This window comes from Muntiacus reevesi, chromosome 21, assembly GCF_963930625.1.
Source record: "Muntiacus reevesi chromosome 21, mMunRee1.1, whole genome shotgun sequence".
NCBI classification, from domain to species: Eukaryota; Metazoa; Chordata; class Mammalia; order Artiodactyla; family Cervidae; genus Muntiacus; species Muntiacus reevesi.
In genome coordinates this window covers 3116222-3136928 of record NC_089269.1, presented here as the reverse complement: position 1 = coordinate 3136928, position 20707 = coordinate 3116222, and the positions used below count along the sequence as shown (strand labels likewise).

Sequence of the window (20707 nt, the reverse complement as noted above, 5' to 3'; positions counted from 1 at the left end):
TGACTTGTCTGGATAATAACTTTGTCATACATCAATCTAACTAAAAGTAATTTTTGTAGTTGTTTGGTGACTTTTTCAATTATTTGGAAACGTTTGTTAGTTTAATACCAACACACAGTTCAGTCACTGTCAGATAATACTGGGCTTCACTTTCATATGATAGCCTTTGCAAGATTTTGGTTTTTATTTAACTCCAGGTTAATAATATGCAATCAAAATATAAAAGATATCACACTATATATATCTATCCAGTTCAAAGAAATTTTGTTGATGATTAGATAATTTTTATGTGATTGTCACACACCAAGAAAAGCTAACAAGCGCTCCAAAATTAGATAAATAGAAGTGTCTTCTAGGGACTTTTTTTTTTATAAGGAAGAAAAGCCTATTCAAATCTGTAAGGGCAGAGAGGGCACTTTGTCAGTAGGCAGCAGAGCTGTTTCGTGGAACCTGAGGCAGAGAAGGGCCGCTGTGCCCTATAAGAGGCTGGAACCACAGGACAGGCGGGCACGGGGTCCCCTGGGCTCAGCCTGGCGTTTCCCCTGCGTGAGGTGGCCGCTCTCTCGAGCTCGCACGGTTTCCAAGCTGTACGATGTTTGCCGTCAGGTTACTAAGAGGGAACGCGACTGGCCCACAGCGGGGAATACCTTTACCCCTAGGTGGTAGCTAAGTGGCTTGATTAAAGATGTGAACTGACATTGTTACTAAGCTCCTCTCAGAACATGCTCTGAAAGGCTTAACACATGTCATATTTTCTCTTGTCTATTTTGAATATCTTTCAGAAAAAATATGTGCATACTCCGACGACTACTTTCCCAGGTACGTAGAAAACAAGTCATGGATTATGATTCCCAAATAATATGGAAAGTAACTAGTGTTATATTGCTTTATAGGATTGACTTAGGAATGTGTCACTTGGGTTAAAATAAAAGATGAGTTTTGATTATTTTTACTTCCATCTAAAGAGTAATAGTTATGACATTATCTACCCTAGTTATTTACTCTCCCTGAGTCAATGAGAGAGCTGGATGAAAATGAAACTAATCTGGTATCTATAGAATCCTCGTTAATTTTGGAAGAAGATATCCCTAGATTATGATTCAGTTCAGACTGTAAGAATGTAGTACAATTAAATATAGAATTGTGTGGTTCTTAAGAATTCGAGGTGGAAGGAAATCTGGCAATACCTAATACAATTTAAGATATGTGTGCACATATACAAGAACGCTTTGTGCTGTGCCATTTTAGGGGTATTGCCAATAAATAACTCTAAGTAATGTGCGATTATAGATTTAACATAACTTAATCACATATTTATTAAGCAAGTTGCCGATAAATTTGTATAATACTTTTTTAAGAGAAGATTTATGATGTCACAGTAAGGAAGTTTCATTTTCTTAGACAGTATATTCTGACCCAAGTGTGTCATTAAATTGGAAATTTCTCTTTTGGGACAAAAAAATCTAAATATAGAAAGTTTCCTAGAGGATTCTTTAAGACCTTTTTGAAATGGTAAACTGAAAGGTTGAAAATGTCTTTCAAAAACATAGAGCTTTCTCATTGGTATAGGGTAACACTGTAAGCTTTTTATTGTCCTCTAAAACATCCTTTAAAAAATTCTTCTCCATATGGAAATGTCTGTGGAAGATTCAGATCTGGGCTACAGGCAGACCTACACAATAAAGAAAATCTATATTTCATGATTATTTTTAACATTATATTTTACAACATGAGATAATTTAAGTCATTAGTTCATATCAAGAATGATTTGCTGATTCAGTTACAACAAAACAAATGTGACAAAAAGAATCCTACATAGCCATGCAGAACTTAATCTGGCAATTGATTTTACACTCTTCACTTGAAAAGTAGTTAAGATGCATTGTCATAGAAAGTAATGTGATACAATCATCCTACCAAAGACAGAATTGTGGTTTTTTAATTAGGATGATAAGAAATCAGAAAGGAAAATTGGTAAAATACCCAGCTCAAAGCAAGCAAGCTCTTGGCTGCAGGGAAAATTCAGAAAAAAGGCTGGTTCTTTTATAACATTCATTCCTTCAATAAATATTCATTTAACAAATAAGCATTTGTTAGACAATAGAGATACAAAGATGAAAAGATGCGAATCCTTCCCTCAAGGATTTAATAATCTGTTATCAACTGTAATAAATCTCCATTTAGGCAGAATTTGAATATACAGTGCAGACTGTATCTATAAAGAGGCTATCTTATTAATTCACAAGTTTATGTATGTACTTCACAGCTTGTCTATTTCTCTGATTATGTAGTTTGGAAGCCAAAGTCACCTTTATAAGAGAGCATGGAGGCTTCAGGGAAAAAAAAAAAACAAACAAATGAACAATCTCCCGCCATTAAGGCATTAATATTAAAACAGCAAGTGGAAATAAGGGCTATCTTTCAGTTCAGTTGTTCAGTCATGTCCGACTGTAGCACGCCAGGCTTCCCTGTCCATCACCAACACCCAGAGCTTGTTTAGACTCATGTCAATCGAGTTGGTGATGCCATCCAACCATCTCATCCTCTGCTGTCCCCTTCTTCTCCTGCCTCAATCTTTCCCAGCATCAGGGTCTTCTCCAATGAGTCAGTTCTTCGCATCAGGTGGCCAAAGTATTGGAATTTCAGCTTCAGCATCAATCCTTCCAATGAATATGCAGGACTGATTTCCCTGTCCATCACCAACACCCAGAGCTTGTTTAGACTCATGTCAATCGAGTTGGTGATGCCATCCAACCATCTCATCCTCTGCTGTCCCCTTCTTCTCCTGCCTCAATCTTTCCCAGCATCAGGGTCTTCTCCAATGAGTCAGTTCTTCGCATCAGGTGGCCAAAGTATTGGAATTTCAGCTTCAGCATCAATCCTTCCAATGAATATGCAGGACTGATTTCCTTTAGGATGGATTGGTTGGATCGCCTTGCAGTCCAAGGGAGTCTCAAGAGACTTCTCCAACACCACAGTTCAAAAGCATCAATTCTTTGGCACTCAGCTCTCTTTATAGTCCAACTCTCATATCCATGCATAACCACTGGAAAAACCACAGCTTTGACTAGATGGATCTTTGTTGGCAAAGTAATGTCTCTGCTTTTTAATATGCTGTCTAATAACTTGGTCATAACTTTTCTTCCAAGGAGCAAGTGTCTTAATTTCATGGCTGCAGTCACCATGTGCAGTGATTTTGGAGCCCCAAAAATAAAGGCTGTCACTGTTCCCATTGTTTCCCCATCTATTTGCCATGAGGTGATGGGACTGGATACCATGATCTTAGTCTTATGAATGTTGAGCTTTAAGCCAACTTTTTCACTCTCCTCTTTGATTTTCATCAAGAGGCTCTTAGGTAGGACTGACTCTTCCTAGGTAGTACTGACTTTTCTTAGGTAGGACTTAGGCAGGTATCTTTCTTAGGTGGGGCTAGAGTCATGGCTGTTTCCGCAGTTCCTTACGTGGTTTGAGGCCAGTAGAAGAGAGGCGAGCTTCCCCCACCCTGGGTTCCCTGCCGCCCTGACCCGCTCCTTCTCAGCACTGGTTTAGGTGGGAAGCTAACTAAGCTGGAGGGGAAAGAAATTTGCCTCTCTGATCTTCTCTTCCTGCATTAGTAAGTCAGGAACATGATCACTTAAAGGACAGCAAAGTGTCTACATCTAATAGAAAGTTAAATGCCTGCTTCCTGGTACTTATCCCAGGGCACTTTATTTTTCCTTTAAACGTAATTCTGCACAATTCTTGTCTTATGATCTCTGTTAAGAGGATAATGCAGTGAGAATAACATGGGTTTGAGATCCAAACAGTTCTGGATTTTAATCAAATGCTTGCAATTACTAGGTTTGTAATCTTGGGGAAATGAGCATTTCTGAAGCTGAATTATAACATAATACTACACTTACAGAGAGTAGCTGGTTAAAAAAAAAGAAAAAGCTGACTACTTTATAGGTCTAAATTAAGGTCTAAGAAAATACCCACCCATTTGGATTATATTTACCCCTTAATTAAAGGAAGCGGTTCAGATAATCAGGAAAGCAGTTCAGATTTACATTAAGCTTATTATAGCTCCTCAGTTTTCAGGGTCTGTCTCAAGGACTCAGGACAAATTTCCAGCAACTTTTGCATGGTCTCCTCCTGCAAGGTACTGAAAGGTGTTTTTATCACAAAACATCTCATCTCGTTATTCTTCTACCTAAAACGATCTCTTGGATTTCTAGAGCTCTGCAGGTTGAGGACCCCACCTCACTTCCCCCCTTTGCTGAATATACTGACCAGGTGCCCTGGAACAGACTTTGGTCTCAGCTGTCGTCTCCACCTGTTCCCAGGGCTGAACATCCTGATGATATTGGAACTCCTGGGTAGCCTTCCCTGGCATCAGATTTCCAAGTAGATGCGCAGAAGAGGCCCTCATTATAACCACTGCTGCATCTGGAACCAAAACATCTCCATGTTCTCCAGCCTTCTATTTGTTTTAACGTACAAGTAACCAATCCAAACTCCAACCCTACATGAATGCAAGAAGTCCCGTCCCGTGCCCAAGTCTTTGTGAGAACCTCCCGAAATGTACCTACAGGTTCAAAGATCTTCTTCCTGACTGTCTCTGTGCCGCTGCTCTGGGTTCGCTTCCCATCTCTTTACAGTTCTTCAAGATCCTCAAACTTTGAGGGGAAAAAAACACTTTTTAAGTGTCCTTTAAGTGCTCCAAATCACTGGCAATACAAGCTTCTGTGTTTGACTTTATTAAAAAAAAGTGGGCATTATTAGAAGAGAACTTGAACACTGATCAAAATAAAAATTTAGTTTAGATATCCTATCTCTGAGACCCTATTAACATCCCTCCTCATAGGAAACACTGCTGGTTCTTAGCTAACCCTAGCCATACAAAAATGGCTAGGGTTTACGTTTCTCTCCTGGACCTAGTGTCTACCTTTGATGTTGGCTCATGCAGGTTCAGGAAACCCACGCTCATGATACAGTCCCTATCAAAGTACAAAGTTATCGAGCGTATGCACAGGAACACATCGCTGCGGCAACTTCCCCTTTCCTCTCCTGCGTTGCTGCTTTCTCTTGGTCTCCTTGGTCTGACCCCATCAGTGTATAAACAGACAGTAACACCTCACACCTTAAAGGAAAACTCGCTTGATACCAGCTTGCCTGTAGTCACCGCTCCATTGTCCTGCAGTCTTTACAGGAAAACTTGGAAGGTCCACGGACATTCTGTCCATATTTGCTGGCTCCTCTTCCTCCTCTTTCTTGAACCCACTCTATTCAATTCTCTGTCCTCAATGATCCACTGACTCAGCTCCTGTGAAACATGTGTGGCAAATTTCAGTCTCATATGTGGTCCATCTGCCGCATGACACATTGTCACTCTCTACTTCTGGTGTGCGTGCTAAGTTGCTTTAGTCGTGTCTGACTCTGCAGCTCTATGGACTGTAGCCCACCAGGCTCCTCTGTCCGTGGGATTCTCCAGGCAAGAAAACGGGAGTGAGCTGCCATGCCCTCCTCTAGGGGATCTTCCCGACCCAGGGATCAAACCCGCGTCTCTTAGGTCTCCTGCACTGACAGGCGGGTTCACCACTAGCGCCAGTTCTGAGACGCTTGCTTTATCCAGGCTCTGAGGACACCTCCGTTTTAGCTTTCCTCCTCAACACCTGCAGCTCCTTCTCCTCCACTGGCTCCTGAACCACAGATGACAGAGTGCCCGGGCTCATCTAGTGAACCTCTTCTCTATCTACACTCATGTCATTAGTAATCTCATCCTCTCTCCTGGCTTTAAGTAACATTTATACACTGGACAAAGACCAAACGTTTATCTGCCTGCTCAGAGAAAGTGAAGTCACTCGGTCGTGTTCAACTCTTTGTGACCCCGTGGACTGTAGCCTAGCAGGCTCCTCCGTCCATGGGATTCTCCAGGCAAGAGTGCTGGAGTGGGCTGCCGTTTCCTTCTCCAGGGGATCTTCCCGACCCAGGGATCGAACCTGGGTCTCCTGCATTGTAGGCAGATGCTTTACCGTCTGAGCCACTGGGGAAGCCTTTCAAACAAATATCTATTAAACAAATAAAGTTAACCAAAACCAATATCTGACAGACCCCTAAGCTTACTCTTTCCTCAATCTTTCAACTTTCCAGACCCGTAAAATAGTTTTATTTAGTTTTCCAGAAATGTTTTTCATTTTTATTTGGATATTGAAACCCACATTTATGTCCTAGAATTTGGAAGCTGAAAAGAACAACATAGGGAATAATTTTTCTGTTTTTTAAATCAGGAAATTTAAACTTCAGGAATTTATGTTCAAAGTCACCCAGGCAAAAGTAGTGATTTTTTAAAAATTGAACTCACTTATTTAATCTTAAATAATAAAGTATGAGGCATTTTCTTTAAAAGGACTTCACAATAAAAATGATAAAGTATGAATAAGAACTTTAAAAATAGAGACTAGAGAAATTTCGTGAAAGTGGAAAATCTGAACCTTAAAGATGTAGGTTGAAGGCAAAAGAAGAGGGTGGCAGAGGATGAGATGGTTGGATGGACGGGTGAGATGGTTGATCCCTGACTCAATGGACATGAGTTTGAGCAAACTCCGGGAGACGGTGAAGGAGAGGAAAGCCTGGCGTGCTGCAGTCCACGGGGTTACAAAGAGCTGGGCATGACTCAGTGACTGAACAACAGAACAATCACAATATTATTTTAAATTTTGGAGTGTCAGTAAATGTGCTAATTGGTTACAGGATCATTTCAGACATGTTGAGAACGACAGAGAATGTGATCTGGCTCCAAATTCAGAGGTGCACTAGCCTCTGGGCATATTTATTAATTTACTCTAAATAGTAATGTCTTCAACATAAGACACTGCCAAACATTTGTGCTTGAAGTTTATTAGATATTTGCAATAGGCTGCAGCTATTTGGCATTGCCAACTAAAAATATACTTATTAATTTGTTGGTTAGACTGCTTCTTTATAATAGATTATTTGTGATGATTAATCGTTTGAGACCTGCCTGCAGACACAGGCCACTGCATTATAAATCACGTCCTATTTTCTTCACAGGGAATGAAATGATGTTCATTTTTTGGACATGATTTATCATTTGCAGGTTGTATCTGCTATTCATGTGTGCTGGGAAAATGGATGGATTGTCTTATTAAAAATTCCTCACCTTTTGCTATTTTATTCTCTGCATAGCCAGAGAAAAACCATTAGCAGGGACTTAACTTTGTATCCCAATATTAAGCTGTAGTGAATTACCAACAGAAAGGGTATGAACGAGTTTCTTTGTTATCAAATAAGGCAAATACATACCAGCAACTGGACTTCTCAAATAATTTCATACAGGTATCATTTGATCTTTTTTTAAGGATACACTCTTGATATTTAAGTATACTGTCTTCTTTCAGAAGCATGGGACTATAATATAGGTTTTTCCTCTTGATGCAGTTCCCTCCAGCTCTCGGTGATATATAATCTCAAAGTTAAAACAGTTGCTGCTATTTTATGAAATGCCGCTCACTGCCTAAGATGTTCTTCTGCTCCCAGCCTGCTATTGTGAAAGCTGGTCACCGAGACCACTGTCACTGCCTGCGACAATAGTAGTTGTCTACTGTAATCCTAATAGGATTATTCAGATGAAGCAGCAAGGAAATTTAATCAAACACCAAGAGCAAATAATATTTAGAGCTTTCGGACCAGACTTGCATTCCAGTCCTAGCATTGTCAGTTACTATGTGTCTTTTGACAATTTGCCTCTACAGCTGGCAAATTCCTTATGTGCACAAATGGGGAGTTTTGAAAAATGAATCTCGTAGGGTTGTCCTGAGGGTTGAATGAGCACTGGCAGAAAGAAAAGCTTTCATGTTTGCTATTTATTGCTGATATTACACATAAGGTTAGGGGAAATGTGTTAATCTATCTGAAAAGTGGGAAATAATATTTCTGTAGAATTTCCCTGGGTTTTTTATATAGTGTATGTAAAACAGCACAGTATTTGGGTGTAATAGGTAATCAGTCTTTTTATTGCATCTACCAAGCTGAGTCTACAATATTTCTCTGGCCTCTTATTTTTTAATCACTGTCAATATTTAGTAAACTGTGTTGGGGTCTGTTCTGAGTGATATTATTGGCAAGCAAACAGGAAGTACAGTGTAGAGTTTAGTGCACAGATAATCCATGTTTTAATCCCAGCTCTGCCATTTCCTGGTTCTGTGACCTTCAGCATATTATATAACCAATCTGTGTTTCAGGTTCCTTATCTAAAAAATGGGAATGCTATAGCACCTGTCTGGTTAAATTATTGTGAGAAATATAAAAAGAATGAATATATATATAATGCTCTTCAAGTAACTCCTGACACACAGTAAATGCTAAATAAGAATTTGCTATTATTCACTAAAAGAAGATCCAGAATACACTTTTCAAATTCATACACACATATGCATGCACACTTGTATTTACTGACTCACTTGCATATACTGACCACTTGGGTGGTCAAGGCTGGATAAGAATGTGCAATAATTTACCCAATACAGAATATGGCTGAGAAATTAGATATGAACTATGTAGAGTCTAACAAGGCAAATTATTTCCTTCTTATAGGGAAGATGAGTATGATCTCGAAGATGCACCAATTTATGGTAACGTAGATAATGTGGCCTTAGGTAAGTTTTATTTTTCCAACAATTAAATTTACCTATAAATCAATTTCCCCCTCATAATTCCACAAAGAATTTGAGGTACCTTATTTCTTGTCGCAATCATATTTAAATATCCCAATGGTAACTGTACATTCAAGTATATTTAGCATACCACTTATTATGTATTTTCAAAGCTGCATATTGTAAGTTGTATTGCAACATTCAGTGTGAATCAACATCCTGTTTTTCTATATTCTCTTCATTTCACTCTAGTTTGTAGTGAGCATACCGGAAGACTCAATTACCATGAACTCTGACACACACAGATTTCTATGAAATAAAGCTATTTCTAGAACAGAAGATCACCCAGGGAAACAGAGCTTTATGCTCTGTGTACAAAAGCATATCTACAGTGAATAATTTGGAACAAAGGACAGATTCTCTGGTTTCCTTTGTTTTAACTGGTTCTTTTAAAGTAGGGGATCTAGGGGTACACTGATGACAATCAGGGAAAGAGAAGAGCCAAACCATCACTGCCTCACGGGTTATACACCTTTTGTTCTTTCGTAACAAGTACTCTTCAATTCCCAGCACCTTTGTTCCTTGAAACCTCCCACTCCCCCACAACTAAAAAGCCCCTAAGTGTCTCAAAACAAACAGCCTTGATCTGATCCCAGCCCTCTGATGAGGGAAGCTGTCAGACAAGGGCTACCAATTATCTCTATCCTTGCCCTGTGAGTACTTAATTCACGATTGGTGGAGGGTGGGTAGGTGGGTTTAACTTCTGTTAATTGGCGTCTCAAACACAGATTCCCAGTATTGGATTAAATGTATCTGAATCTCTATATATCAAGACAGTATGAAATCTCCTACAGTTAAACACATGAGAATTTTATAGGAGTCAAGAATTTAAGTAATCTTAGTCTCCCCCCACCCCCACCATTGTAAAGTATCCTTTAATCCTCTGCGCTCTGAGGAATCAAAACTATTTTTCAGGAATAGACTATTAAGAATTTTCCTTCCTGTTTCCCCTTGCAGAACTGTGGTGCCCACTTACACTATTTGAGGACTTGAATTTCTTTTGTATCTCGGTAGCTCGAAGCCCACCATATCTGCAGGCTTCACGAGCAGTGAGCCCAGGTGCCCCTCTCACAGGCTCTGATTCAGTCAGTCCACAGTAGAGCTCAGGAAGCCCCTATTTAACCAGCCTCCGGGGTGATTCTAACTCATGCTGCCCATGGTTCATGCTTTGAGAAACATTCCTCTATGGGCCAGTTCTCTACATGGCTTTTCAGAAAGGGTTGGAGGATTACAAAGTACCTGGTGTTATAAACACGTCTTTTCCTCTGTAGGGTCGAATTGGTGCAATCAACATTTCTGCAAGATTATTCTCTATCCTACAAGTCATTAGCTCTCCTTCCTCTCCCTTTTAAATAGAGTATCTGGGGAAAGAAAGGTACGGATGACTCAGTAAGCATCCCCCCCAGAAGCAAATCGGTTTCATGTCTGCTGGCCGATGGACATGGCCAAAACCCCCCAACAACTTAGTATCAGCATTACATACCCCATGGTATACCCCTCGAAACAGCCTGGATGACCTGTCCTGTCACTTATCTATGGGACAACAAACATAATCTAAACCCTCTTTTTCAAAAAATAGTATAGGGTTAAAAAGGCCTCTGTGTAAACTATCTTTCTTATGGAAAAAATTACCAGATTTTGACCATCAATACACGTGCTCTGTGCTTTACGCCACCTGCAGCATCTCTAATCATACTTAAATAGAAGGTCACAGGCAAGCCTTTCACTCAGGGGATGCCCGGGACATATAAACGGTAGTTTGAGCTGAGACCGCCATGTCCTGCGATGGTATAAAAAGTAAGATGATCTCGTCTTTATCCAAGTGACTTCTTTTGTCTAACTGTTAATACTGTGAGGCAACAGGCTCTCCGCAGTCTGACCTGCAGAGCGCAGTTTGTCCCTCCTTACCTTTGCATGGCCACAAAAATAGACTAATCAAATGACCCTCGCAGGTTTCACATTTATAACTATGTGTTGTTTGGGTCATGTATTATGATTGGTGCCAGCATTTTAAAAATTTTTCCATTGCAAATCTCTTTTCAACTCCCCAGAACCAGTGGATGAAAACTGCTACGAACAGATGAAAGCACGACCAGACAGACCTGTGAACAAACTGCAAGATGCCCCCCCTTCACAGGTAAGTTCTGTTTTCTGTATCAAGGGCCAGATTCAGCCTAGGTCACAGCACAGCTGCCTCTTTCAAGAGCATAAAGGCAGAGCATTCCAATAAACACCAGAAGCAGCCTGTTAGAAATTCTGCATTCTGAACCGCTGTCAATTCTAGAGCCTAAGCTCTAATGAAAAACTCAGAAGGCAAATAAATAGTTTTCAGAGCTACACTTAAAGAGTCAAAATTGTGTACAGCCACAAAGGCAGTGGATATCAAGGGAAAAGTGGATTCTCTTCCTAAATAAGCTTTTTTTCTTACAGAGCAAAAAAAAGTTACATGTATCATAGAAATAATTATGAAAAGTGACACAAACAGAATGCTCAGAAGACCCAGATGTCAGGAATGGAAGGTGGATGGGGAGAGAAAGACCCTAGTGAAAAGAAATGAACTATAAAAGAACATACTTGTGTTTTATAAGGAAAATGAGTGTAAATTTAATACATGCTCTATGGCTATTGTCTTATGTCAAGATTTACATGCGGCTTGTTGGGGGTAGGCAGGACTAAAGCATAAGCAGAAATAGAGAAACCCAAGGAGAAATGGGTGGTTTATACTTTTCCTACGCACCTCAGTTCAGCCTCCTCAGACACAGTGCTACTGTTGACAATTCTTCGTGTTCGTGCGGTTGAGGTGTTATAAACTCAGTTGTAATGGCTCTTTCTTCTCCTTCCCTGCCCCATCCCTTTTGGTATGTGCTCTCATGCTGTTTCCTAGAAAGAGGCAGAGGGCCAGCATTTCCCATGTAGCCGTCATGTGTCAGACTGGTCTTACATGCTTTATAGTCTTTAGCATTGTATATCCCTATGAGGGAGGCAGCATGGTTAGTCCCAGTCAACAGAGATGATATAAAACTCGCCCTAGAGACTCAGAAACTAAGTGGAAACCGAATCCGAACTTGGTCCCACTTGACAGAAAGCCTTTTCCTCCCAAAGATGGGTCAAAACTTGGAAACTTCCCATTAAGATAGAATTTTCTTTTTCTTTATAGGAGCCTTCTAAAAATCAAATTCTTAATTTTTTTTTTTTAATGAAAACAAGATGTGGTGAGGTTTAAGCAGAAGGTAAAGTAACTCTCTCATGGGCAAATCTGCCATGTGACATTCAATTAATTGTTAAATTTATTTTAGATAAAAGGTATGAAAAAACTGCTTGTTATGATTTGCAAAATTCACGGTAATAAAAAGGAAACCTTTTGAGAAAGGTTAAAATATAACTATACCACCTGAAATACAGAGATCCACAGCACTTTACTTATAATAGAACCAAGACTTCTGTTGCAGTTTGAATAGAAGTTGCTGTTTAATACATGTCAATTAAATAGGCCATCCTTATTTATGCTGCATCTGGTTTACACTCGAGGAAATTGTGCAGTGCCTTAAAGTGTCTTTAAAAGTCTGCTATTTTATAAATTATATATTTAAAGACACTTCTAAGGGAATTAGTCTGTATCCTTCTCACAAATTTAATTTCACAAATTAGAAGTAATCTCTACCTTCAAATTAATTTTTATTGGAGTATAGTTGATTTGCAATGAAGTGAATCAGCTATGTATGTATATTCACCCTTTTATAGGTTCTATTCCCACATGGATCATTACAAAGTATTGGGTTGAGTTCCCTGTGGCTATACAGTAGGCTCTTATTAGTTATCTAGTTTATATAAAGTAAGCAGTGTGCAAAGATCAATCCTAATTTCCCAATTTATCCCACCAGAGATAATCTCCTTAGATTTGCTCAATTCCATTTTATTAGAGGGCTTTCCTAGTAGCTCAGTTGGTAAAGAATCCGTCTGCAATGCAGGAGACCGTGGTCCGATTCCTGGGGGAGAAGATTTCCCCTGGAGAAGGGATACCCACTCCAGTGTTCCTGGGCTGCCCTGCTGGCTCAGCTGGTAAAGAATCCACCTGCACTGTGGGAGACCTGGGTTCGATCCCTGGGTTGGGAAGATCCCCTGGAGAAGGGAACGGCTGCCCACTCCAGTTTTCTGGCCTGGAGAATTCCATGGACTGTGTAGTCCCTGGGGTCACAATGACAGTTATCATCAAAACACTGCCCCGTTAGCTACCACGGTACTCAGTTACTTTGGTCAGTTACAAAAGTGTGAAGAGTCCATAATGCAATGCAAAAAAAGCTTCATGGATCAAATACTGGAAACAGGAAAAAGCTCCTTGTCCTTTGAAAGTGATGTGTACAGTTCAAAAGTTGCAATTTCAGTCCATGCTGTTAACCAGAAGAGTTGACTGGGAAATCCAGTGAAAGAATGGGTTCATGAGAGTTCCCTAAAAAATCTGAGGGGCACGAATGTGAACTTGTTTTTCTCTTATCCTCACATCAAAACCTCACCCATCCCTCCTTTCCCTCCATGTCAGAAGCATCCTCTCCCCTTTCCAAAGCCAACAGTCCTACTTGGGCTCTTGACTATTTCTTCTACTTCTTTCAAGATCTTGCACCTTCAATTATTTGTCTCCATTCCTTTAAATAAACGAAGTATTTATTGACTTACAAATATACCCAAATCTCTGCAATATTTAAAAACACGAAACAACAAAATTTTTACTTCAACCTGTTTTTGTCTCTAATTCCTAAACTGGTTTTTACTTTTGTCCAGTTTCCATTTATAGTCACAGGTACACATATTTTTTTATCCCTGTCTATATATTTTCTGGGCCTCCCAGGTGACGACTCAGTGGTAAAGAATTCGCCTGCCGGTGCAGGAGACAGGAGACACAGATTTGATCCCTGGGTCAGGAAGATCCCCTGGGGGATGAAATGGCAATTCACTCCAGTATTCTTGCCTGGAAAATTCCATGCACAGGGGAGCCTGGTGGACTACGGTCCATGGGGTCGCAAAGAGTCAGACACAACTGAACATGTATGAGCATGCAACGCAGTATATTTTCCACCCATCTATTCAACTGAAACAATACTTGGTAAATCACAAATGACCATTACACGTACAATTTGTGGTCTTTTCTCAAGACTCACATTTGTTGAACTCTGCAGGACTTGATAAATGTTGACCAGTTGTTGACCAAACATTTGGAATGCTTTCAGTAATAAGTTCAAAAACTCAATTCAAGCTATATCATAAAAAGGAAATCACTGGCTCATGTAGCTGAGATATGAGGGTGTCTTGTTTTTTGCCCCTCCATTTCTTCTCCCTACTTCTTTGTTACTGACTTTTACTCTCTTCTGTTACCAACAGGCTCTTCCACTGAGGCTGGGAAAGCCACAGGAGACCCAGATTTTCTTTCTCCCAAATCCAGGGAAAGATATCTTTTGTACTTCTGCACCTGTACCTCAGTCCCCAAAAGGCCACGTAATTGGCTCTGCTGAAGTCATATGCCTACTCTTGGCCCGGCTTCTGTAGACAGGAGGATGGATAGTGTAATTGGTTCCAGCCTGGGTCAAATGCTTATTCCTATGCTGAGATGGGATACAGCATTGTAATTGATAGGCTCTCCAGGATCAGATGGAGGAAAGAAATTTCCTAAAACAAAGTGGAGAATTTATTAAAGAAAGGGAATAGAACAAAGTGCTAGACAGTCAAAAAAGTTACCTGCCCCTTTATATTACTGAATGCATTTTGGTAATTTTGCTAACTTCACCGACATGCTCTCTATCTAGGCAAAGGCAAATCAGGTCTTAAAATATGATGTATGTTAAGAAAGCAGTGAAATGTCCAGTTTGCTTGAAATACAGAGTTTATGTAAGGGAGTACTGGGAATCAAATAGAAGGTGTGAATTATGAGCATAGGAAACCTTGAATGTTATGCTATAAAACTCAGACTCTAGGCTAAAGTTTTGGGGCCAGGATGGTAAAATATAAAAGTTATGCCTTAGGAAGATAATTTGAAAATAGCAATATGAGCTAACTGGCAGAGTATAGAGATGCGATGGCAATGATACCAGTTACCTATCTACAATTATCCAGAAGTTATTTTAGAAATAAAGTCAGACCAAAGATACCAGAGAGGTTGTAAATAGAACTATCCCCCTGCCTGGTAGAGGAGATAAGACTTTTAACTTTTAGCGTGAACACAAGTGCCAACAGGGGAAAGCTCATCCATGCGTCGGGGGGTTGTTAATCCAAATGTTGCTTCTTTACCCAAAACCCCACAAATTGATATAACGTTGACTTACTCTGAATGGTAAACCCTTATTTTTGTTTATTCAAGGGTTGTTCTAAAGTTTTAGCCTACAACTCTGATAATTATAATACCACCATACCTTGGACCTTATCTTGGTTCGAAAACCAGGTTTGAACTGTGCAGTCTACTTAAACATGGGGCTTTTTCACTAGATGCATACTCCAGAGCTACAGAGCAAGGGGTTAGTTGAATTTGTGGGGGCAGAACTGTGGCTATGGAGGGCAGACTATAAAATTATATTTAACATTAAATTACATATAAATTATATGTATATTCACCTGCTCAAGGGGTTGACATCCCTCACTCCCACATCGTTCAAGGGCCAACTGTACATTACCTCCATTTGCTAATAACGTTGTAAGATGTGTGTTAAGCCACTGCAGTCATGTCCAGCTCGTTGCAATCCTATGGACTGTAGCCCACCATGCCCCTCTATCCATGGAATTCTCCTGGCAAGAATACTGGAATGGGTTGCTTGCCCTCCTCCAGGGGATCTTCCAACCCAACATTCTAAGATAGGTATTCTCATTTGATAGCCAGAGGTTAAAAATATTGATAGTTTAAAAAACAAACTGCCCAAGGTCCCATGATCAGAATGTCACAGCTGGAATTCAATCCTAAAACTTTCAAACACCAAATTCAAGATCTTGTCTTCAGGCTTATTGCTTTCTGCAAGTTTCTCTAGTCTCCTGCCCTTCTTAATCCAGTACTGACCCAGCTTTAGGCCAGAGAGGACCACCAGGCTTTCTTGGATGCAAATGAACCCAAGACCAACCTAAATGAGCGCAAAGAGGATCTGGGGACAGGTATGCATGAAGGAAGTAGTAGGGGGAGATGGAAAATGCAACTCTTGCCAAATGCTGGTCATGTAAATGGTTGCTGGTGGTTGTTTAGTTGCCAAGCCACGTCCAACCATTGCAAGCCCATGGACTGTAGCCTGCCAGGTTCCTCTGTCCATGGGATTTCCCAGGCAAGAATACTGGAGTGGGTTGTCATTCCCTTCTCTAGGGGGTCTTTCCAACCCAGGAATCAAACCTGGGTCTCCTGCATTGCAAGTATCTTCTTTGCTGACTGAGCCATCAGAGAAGTCCCAGTAATACAAATAAACCCTGTTAACCTTATACTTCTGAGTCTCAAATGTAGAGAAAGTAGAGACTTTTGTGCGTATCAAATAGCCAGTTATTAAACATATGTAGAGCATATTTGATTGGTTATATTCCTTCCTGTCATGCTTTGCTCCCAGTTTAACAAGTCAGAGTTTTGTTACTTGGTAGGTGAAGTACAGGGCAGTCACTCCCTGAGGTGAATGCAGGGGGAGAAAAGGGTTAAAAAATCCATCTAAAAAGTTCACGTGTATTCTGTGTGTAAGAAAGAAAACTGTTTTCTTTTAAGCATTTTCCACTCCAAAATCTTGAATTTACGATTTGTAGTTATGACTGACAAATTTGGCAAATAAGGCCGTGAAGACCAGAAAACAAACTTGTGTGTTTTTGGTAGGCTTTAGAGTTTCCCAGAGGTCAAAGTTAAAGAATGGCTAACAGTGAAAACTTAGCATGCCTTTCTCTTTCAGGAAACTGAAGTAAGGATGTGCTATGCCTCATTAGATCACAACAATGAGGCGAAGCGAAGAAAGCCCAGGAAACAGAAACCTCATTTGTCAGACAAGGATGGAGAGGGGCAGATGGATGCAATGGATATCAGCCTTTCTAAGACCACTTTGGTGGACAGTTTCCCACCGGAAAGCGAGGCAGTGGAGGAGAACATTCATGATGATCCCATCAGGCTGTTTGGATTGATCCGTGCCCAGAAGGAAAGTTTACACTCACTGGACTACGACCTGGCTCAGTGAACTGGCTCTTGCTGGACGCGTTCGTCAGAGAAATGAAGACCCATCTGACACAGCATGACTTGCCAGGGTGATGATCTGATCATCTGTTGATGGGATGGTCGCGTGCCTTTTATCCAGAGGTTATGTTATGCACACCAAATGGAATACCACACACATTAGCTATTCAGTTATTTGAATTCACTTAAAAAACACCTATGTAGTCAAATGTGAATAAAATAAAGTTTGCAGATTGATCCTGATAGAAGCTATAACTTCAGAACAAGGCTCAGTGATATAAACCTGCCCCCAAAAAAGGTGTTAAGCTTATGTTCTTGATCATGTTGAAAGAAGTCAATTTTTTTAAAGTTCTCCCTTCTGAATGTGAAATATCCCATAATTGGAGGAAATTTCTGATTGAAAGGCATGGGAGGCCTTTAAACTTATTTCTAAGAGTAGAGGGGTAGGCTTCTTAATATTTTTCACAAATGGAAATTTTAGTTCTAGAAATTATAAAATTAATGCATATTCCTTATAACAGTAAATAGTATCAAAAATAATTTAGATATTCCACTAGCCAGAGATAATTGCCAGGATCAACTTTCTATACATTCTTTTAGATATTTTTCTCAGCGTGACCATGAGTGAGTGAGTGAAGTCGCTCAGTCGTGTCCGACTCTTTGCGACCCCATGGACTGTAGCCTACCAGGCTCCTCCCTCCATGGGGTTCTCCAGGCAAGAATACTGGAGTGGGTTACCATTTCCTTCTCCAGGGGATCTTCCTGACTCAGGGATCGAACCCTGGTCTCCTGCAGTGCAGGCAGATGCTTTAACCTCTGAGCCACCAGGGAAGCCCCAAGCATGACCACATATACACCCATTTATAGGCCCACTAGTTTTTTTTTTTTAACCAAAAAACAAAAAAGGGGGAATGATGATTGTACACATATTATTTAAGGTTTTTTCACTTAATATATCATAAATTTCTTTCCACTGTTATTTTTAACTATAACTATAGTTAATAATTTTAATTTAATGACTGCATAGTATTTCATTGATGATTGTATGAAAACTTAAATAATTTTGAAGTACATTTAGCTCATTTCCAATCTCTGGTTTTTTACTTTTACAAATAACATTTTAATGAGAATCCATCTTTGCACAGGTTTGGTACTTGTCTGACTTTCTTGTGGCTAAATGTCTAGGAAAAGGATTGTTGCTTTAAAAGGTGTGCATTGTATAAGGCTCTATAGATTATATTTCTGAAAGGCTAAGAGTTAGGTCAAAGTGTGTGCCCTGTTTAAACGTATTAGTGCTCTTAAATTGCTCTCCAAAAATTTTTTTCTAAAATGCTTTCTCTCTTGCTCCATTTGGAGTAGACAATTGGGTCAAAATCACTGAACAAAAACATTATACGTGACAGCTATTGGTCCTGCCCTCTGACTAGAGCTTAGAAGATTTTAGTGACTCTTCAGTTATCTGTGGAAATCCCGTGGCAGTTCATGCTGTAAGTTAAACAATGATGATGGAAACAGGCTCTGCACCCATTGAACTAGGCTAGGATAGAAGATGAGTATTAGGTTAAAGAAAAGTGTGAAGTGAAGTGAAGTCGCTCAGTCATGTCTGACTCTTTGCGAGCCATGGACTGTAGCCCACCAGGCTCCTCCCTCCGTGGGATTCTCCAGGCAAGAATCCTGGAGTGGGTTGCCATTTCCTTCTCCAGGAGATCTTCCGAACCCAGGGATCGAACCCGGGTCTCCCACATTGCAGGCAGACGCTTTACCATCTGAGCCACCAGGGAAGCTCAAAGAAAAGTGTAGCTACTAGTAAAAAAAAAAAAAAAAAAATTAAGAAAAAAAAATTAGAGATAATAACAGTGAGAGGGCATCTCTGGAGGAAATCTTAATTCTGAGAACTGAACAATGAGAAAGAACCACCCACATAAAGAGAGGAAGGAAGAGCACATTTTGTGTAAAACTTCTATCCCTATTTGGAAGTGCCTACTTCTATCAATAATTATTTTCCATTATGACTGTAGAAAATTCAATGCTGATTACAAAATATTTCAAGTTGTCCACAATGCCATAGAAAAGGCAAAACATATTAATATCTAAGGTCAGAAGAAGTCAGGTTTCTGATTCCAAACAAAATGAAGTTAATAATACATATTGACTTTGTGTTTAATGTTTAATTTAAAATAAAATTTTTGCTATCATGTTTATGTTGTTACATGTTTATATTTTACCATGGCTCAATAAAAATAAAGTTAGATTGTGTTTATGGCAGCTATTTTTTCCCATAACTATTCCACAGGATTCACTTGTATTATTTACCTGGCATCTGGAAATACTTGAATTTTTTGCCTCTGGTTTATATAATTTGAATTCCAAAATATTTTAAAGTTTTGTGTACCAGGTATATCTGATGCCCATTAGGAAGATTTTTAGCTACAAATTCTTTAATAAATATAAGGCTCTTTAAGTTATCTATTTCTTATTGTGTGATCTTGGTGAACATGTCTTTTGAGGAATTTGTTAAATTTATCGGAATTAAATTGTTCAAATACTCTCTATTATTTTAGTATATGTAGAATTTGTAGTGACTTTTCTTTTATACTGATAATTTGCTTATTTTTACCCATCTAGAGGTTTGTTAATTTTGATTCCCTGAAAAAGTTATTGTTCAATTTTCTATTGTTTTTACATTTTCTGTTTCATTGACTTACCCTCTGATCTATATTATATCCTTTCTTCTGCCTATTTTATGTTTTTCTTTTTTAAAAAGACATTTTAAGGTGGAAACTGAGGTCATTAATATAAAACTTTTTTAATCTAAAGTAGGCAGTCTCATAAATGTCCCCTTTCTAAAATATTGTTTTGCTATATCCCACAAATTTTGATCTGTTTTCATACTCATTCATTTCAAATACTTTCAATTTCCCTTTTGATTTCTTTAACCAATGGGTTACTTATCAATGTATTTTATAGTTTCCAAATCATTGAGGATTTTCCAGATACTTCTGTTGTTGACTCCTAAATTAATTCCATTGTGGTCATAGAACATATGACTTGAATCCTTTTATATTTATTGTGGCTTTACTGTCAGAATATAGTCTATCTTGGTGGATAATGGTGTGCACTTGAAAAATGTATATTCTATTGTTGATAGAGCATTCTGTAAGTGTCAATTAGGTCAGTTTGGCTGATAGAGTTTTTCAAGTCTTCCAGGTGGCACTAGTGGTAGAGAATCCCCCTGCCAATGCAGAAGACCCAGGAGACGCGAGTTCAACCCGGGGGCCAGGAAGACCCCCTGGAGGCGGCCATGGCATCCCACTCCAGCATACTTGCTGGGAGAATCTCGTGGACAGAGGAGCCTGGTGGGCTACAGACGGTGGGGTGGCACACGGCTGGACACAACTGCAGTGAATGAGCATGCACACACATGCGCATCCTCACTGATTTTCCTATGTGCTCTATCAGTTATTGAGAGGAGATTGTTGAGATCTGACTGTATTTGTACATTTGTCTCTTTCTCTGCACCATTCTGTCAGTTATCGCTTCATGTTTTTTAAAGCTCTTATTATTAGGGCATACATGTTCAGAGCATTATTTTGAGATGAATTTAATCTTCATCATTATGAAATAACAATACTACCAAGGATGAAGATGGTTTTCTCTGCAATCTACTGTGTCTAATATTGTTATTCTAGCTCTTTTGATTAATGTTAGCATGATATATCTTTTTATACCTTTTCCACCTAGTTATATCTTTTATACTTAATGGGCACTTTTTGTGGGCCACATATAGTTTTGCTTTTTTAAAAAATCTGGTCTGAAAATCTATCATTAA

At 39.4% G+C, this 20707-nt stretch overlaps 1 protein-coding gene and 1 non-coding gene across 2 annotated transcripts in view; one reads left to right on the top strand and one right to left on the bottom strand.

Annotated features, from left to right (window-relative positions):
• TRAT1 (T cell receptor associated transmembrane adaptor 1) overlaps positions 1–17038 on the top strand; it is a 40710-nt gene extending 23672 nt beyond the window's left edge. The window contains exons 3-6 of the mRNA XM_065913805.1: positions 783–819; positions 8596–8657; positions 10766–10851; positions 16604–17038. Coding sequence (XP_065769877.1) covers positions 783–819; positions 8596–8657; positions 10766–10851; positions 16604–16882 — 464 coding nt within the window. The 3' untranslated portion in view covers positions 16883–17038. The remainder of the gene's footprint in view (positions 1–782; positions 820–8595; positions 8658–10765; positions 10852–16603) is intronic.
• TRNAC-ACA (transfer RNA cysteine (anticodon ACA)) lies at positions 5961–6032 on the bottom strand. Its single transcript has one exon. It is a non-coding gene; the product is annotated as a tRNA-Cys (tRNA).
• Positions 17039–20707: the final 3669 nt, after the last annotated feature.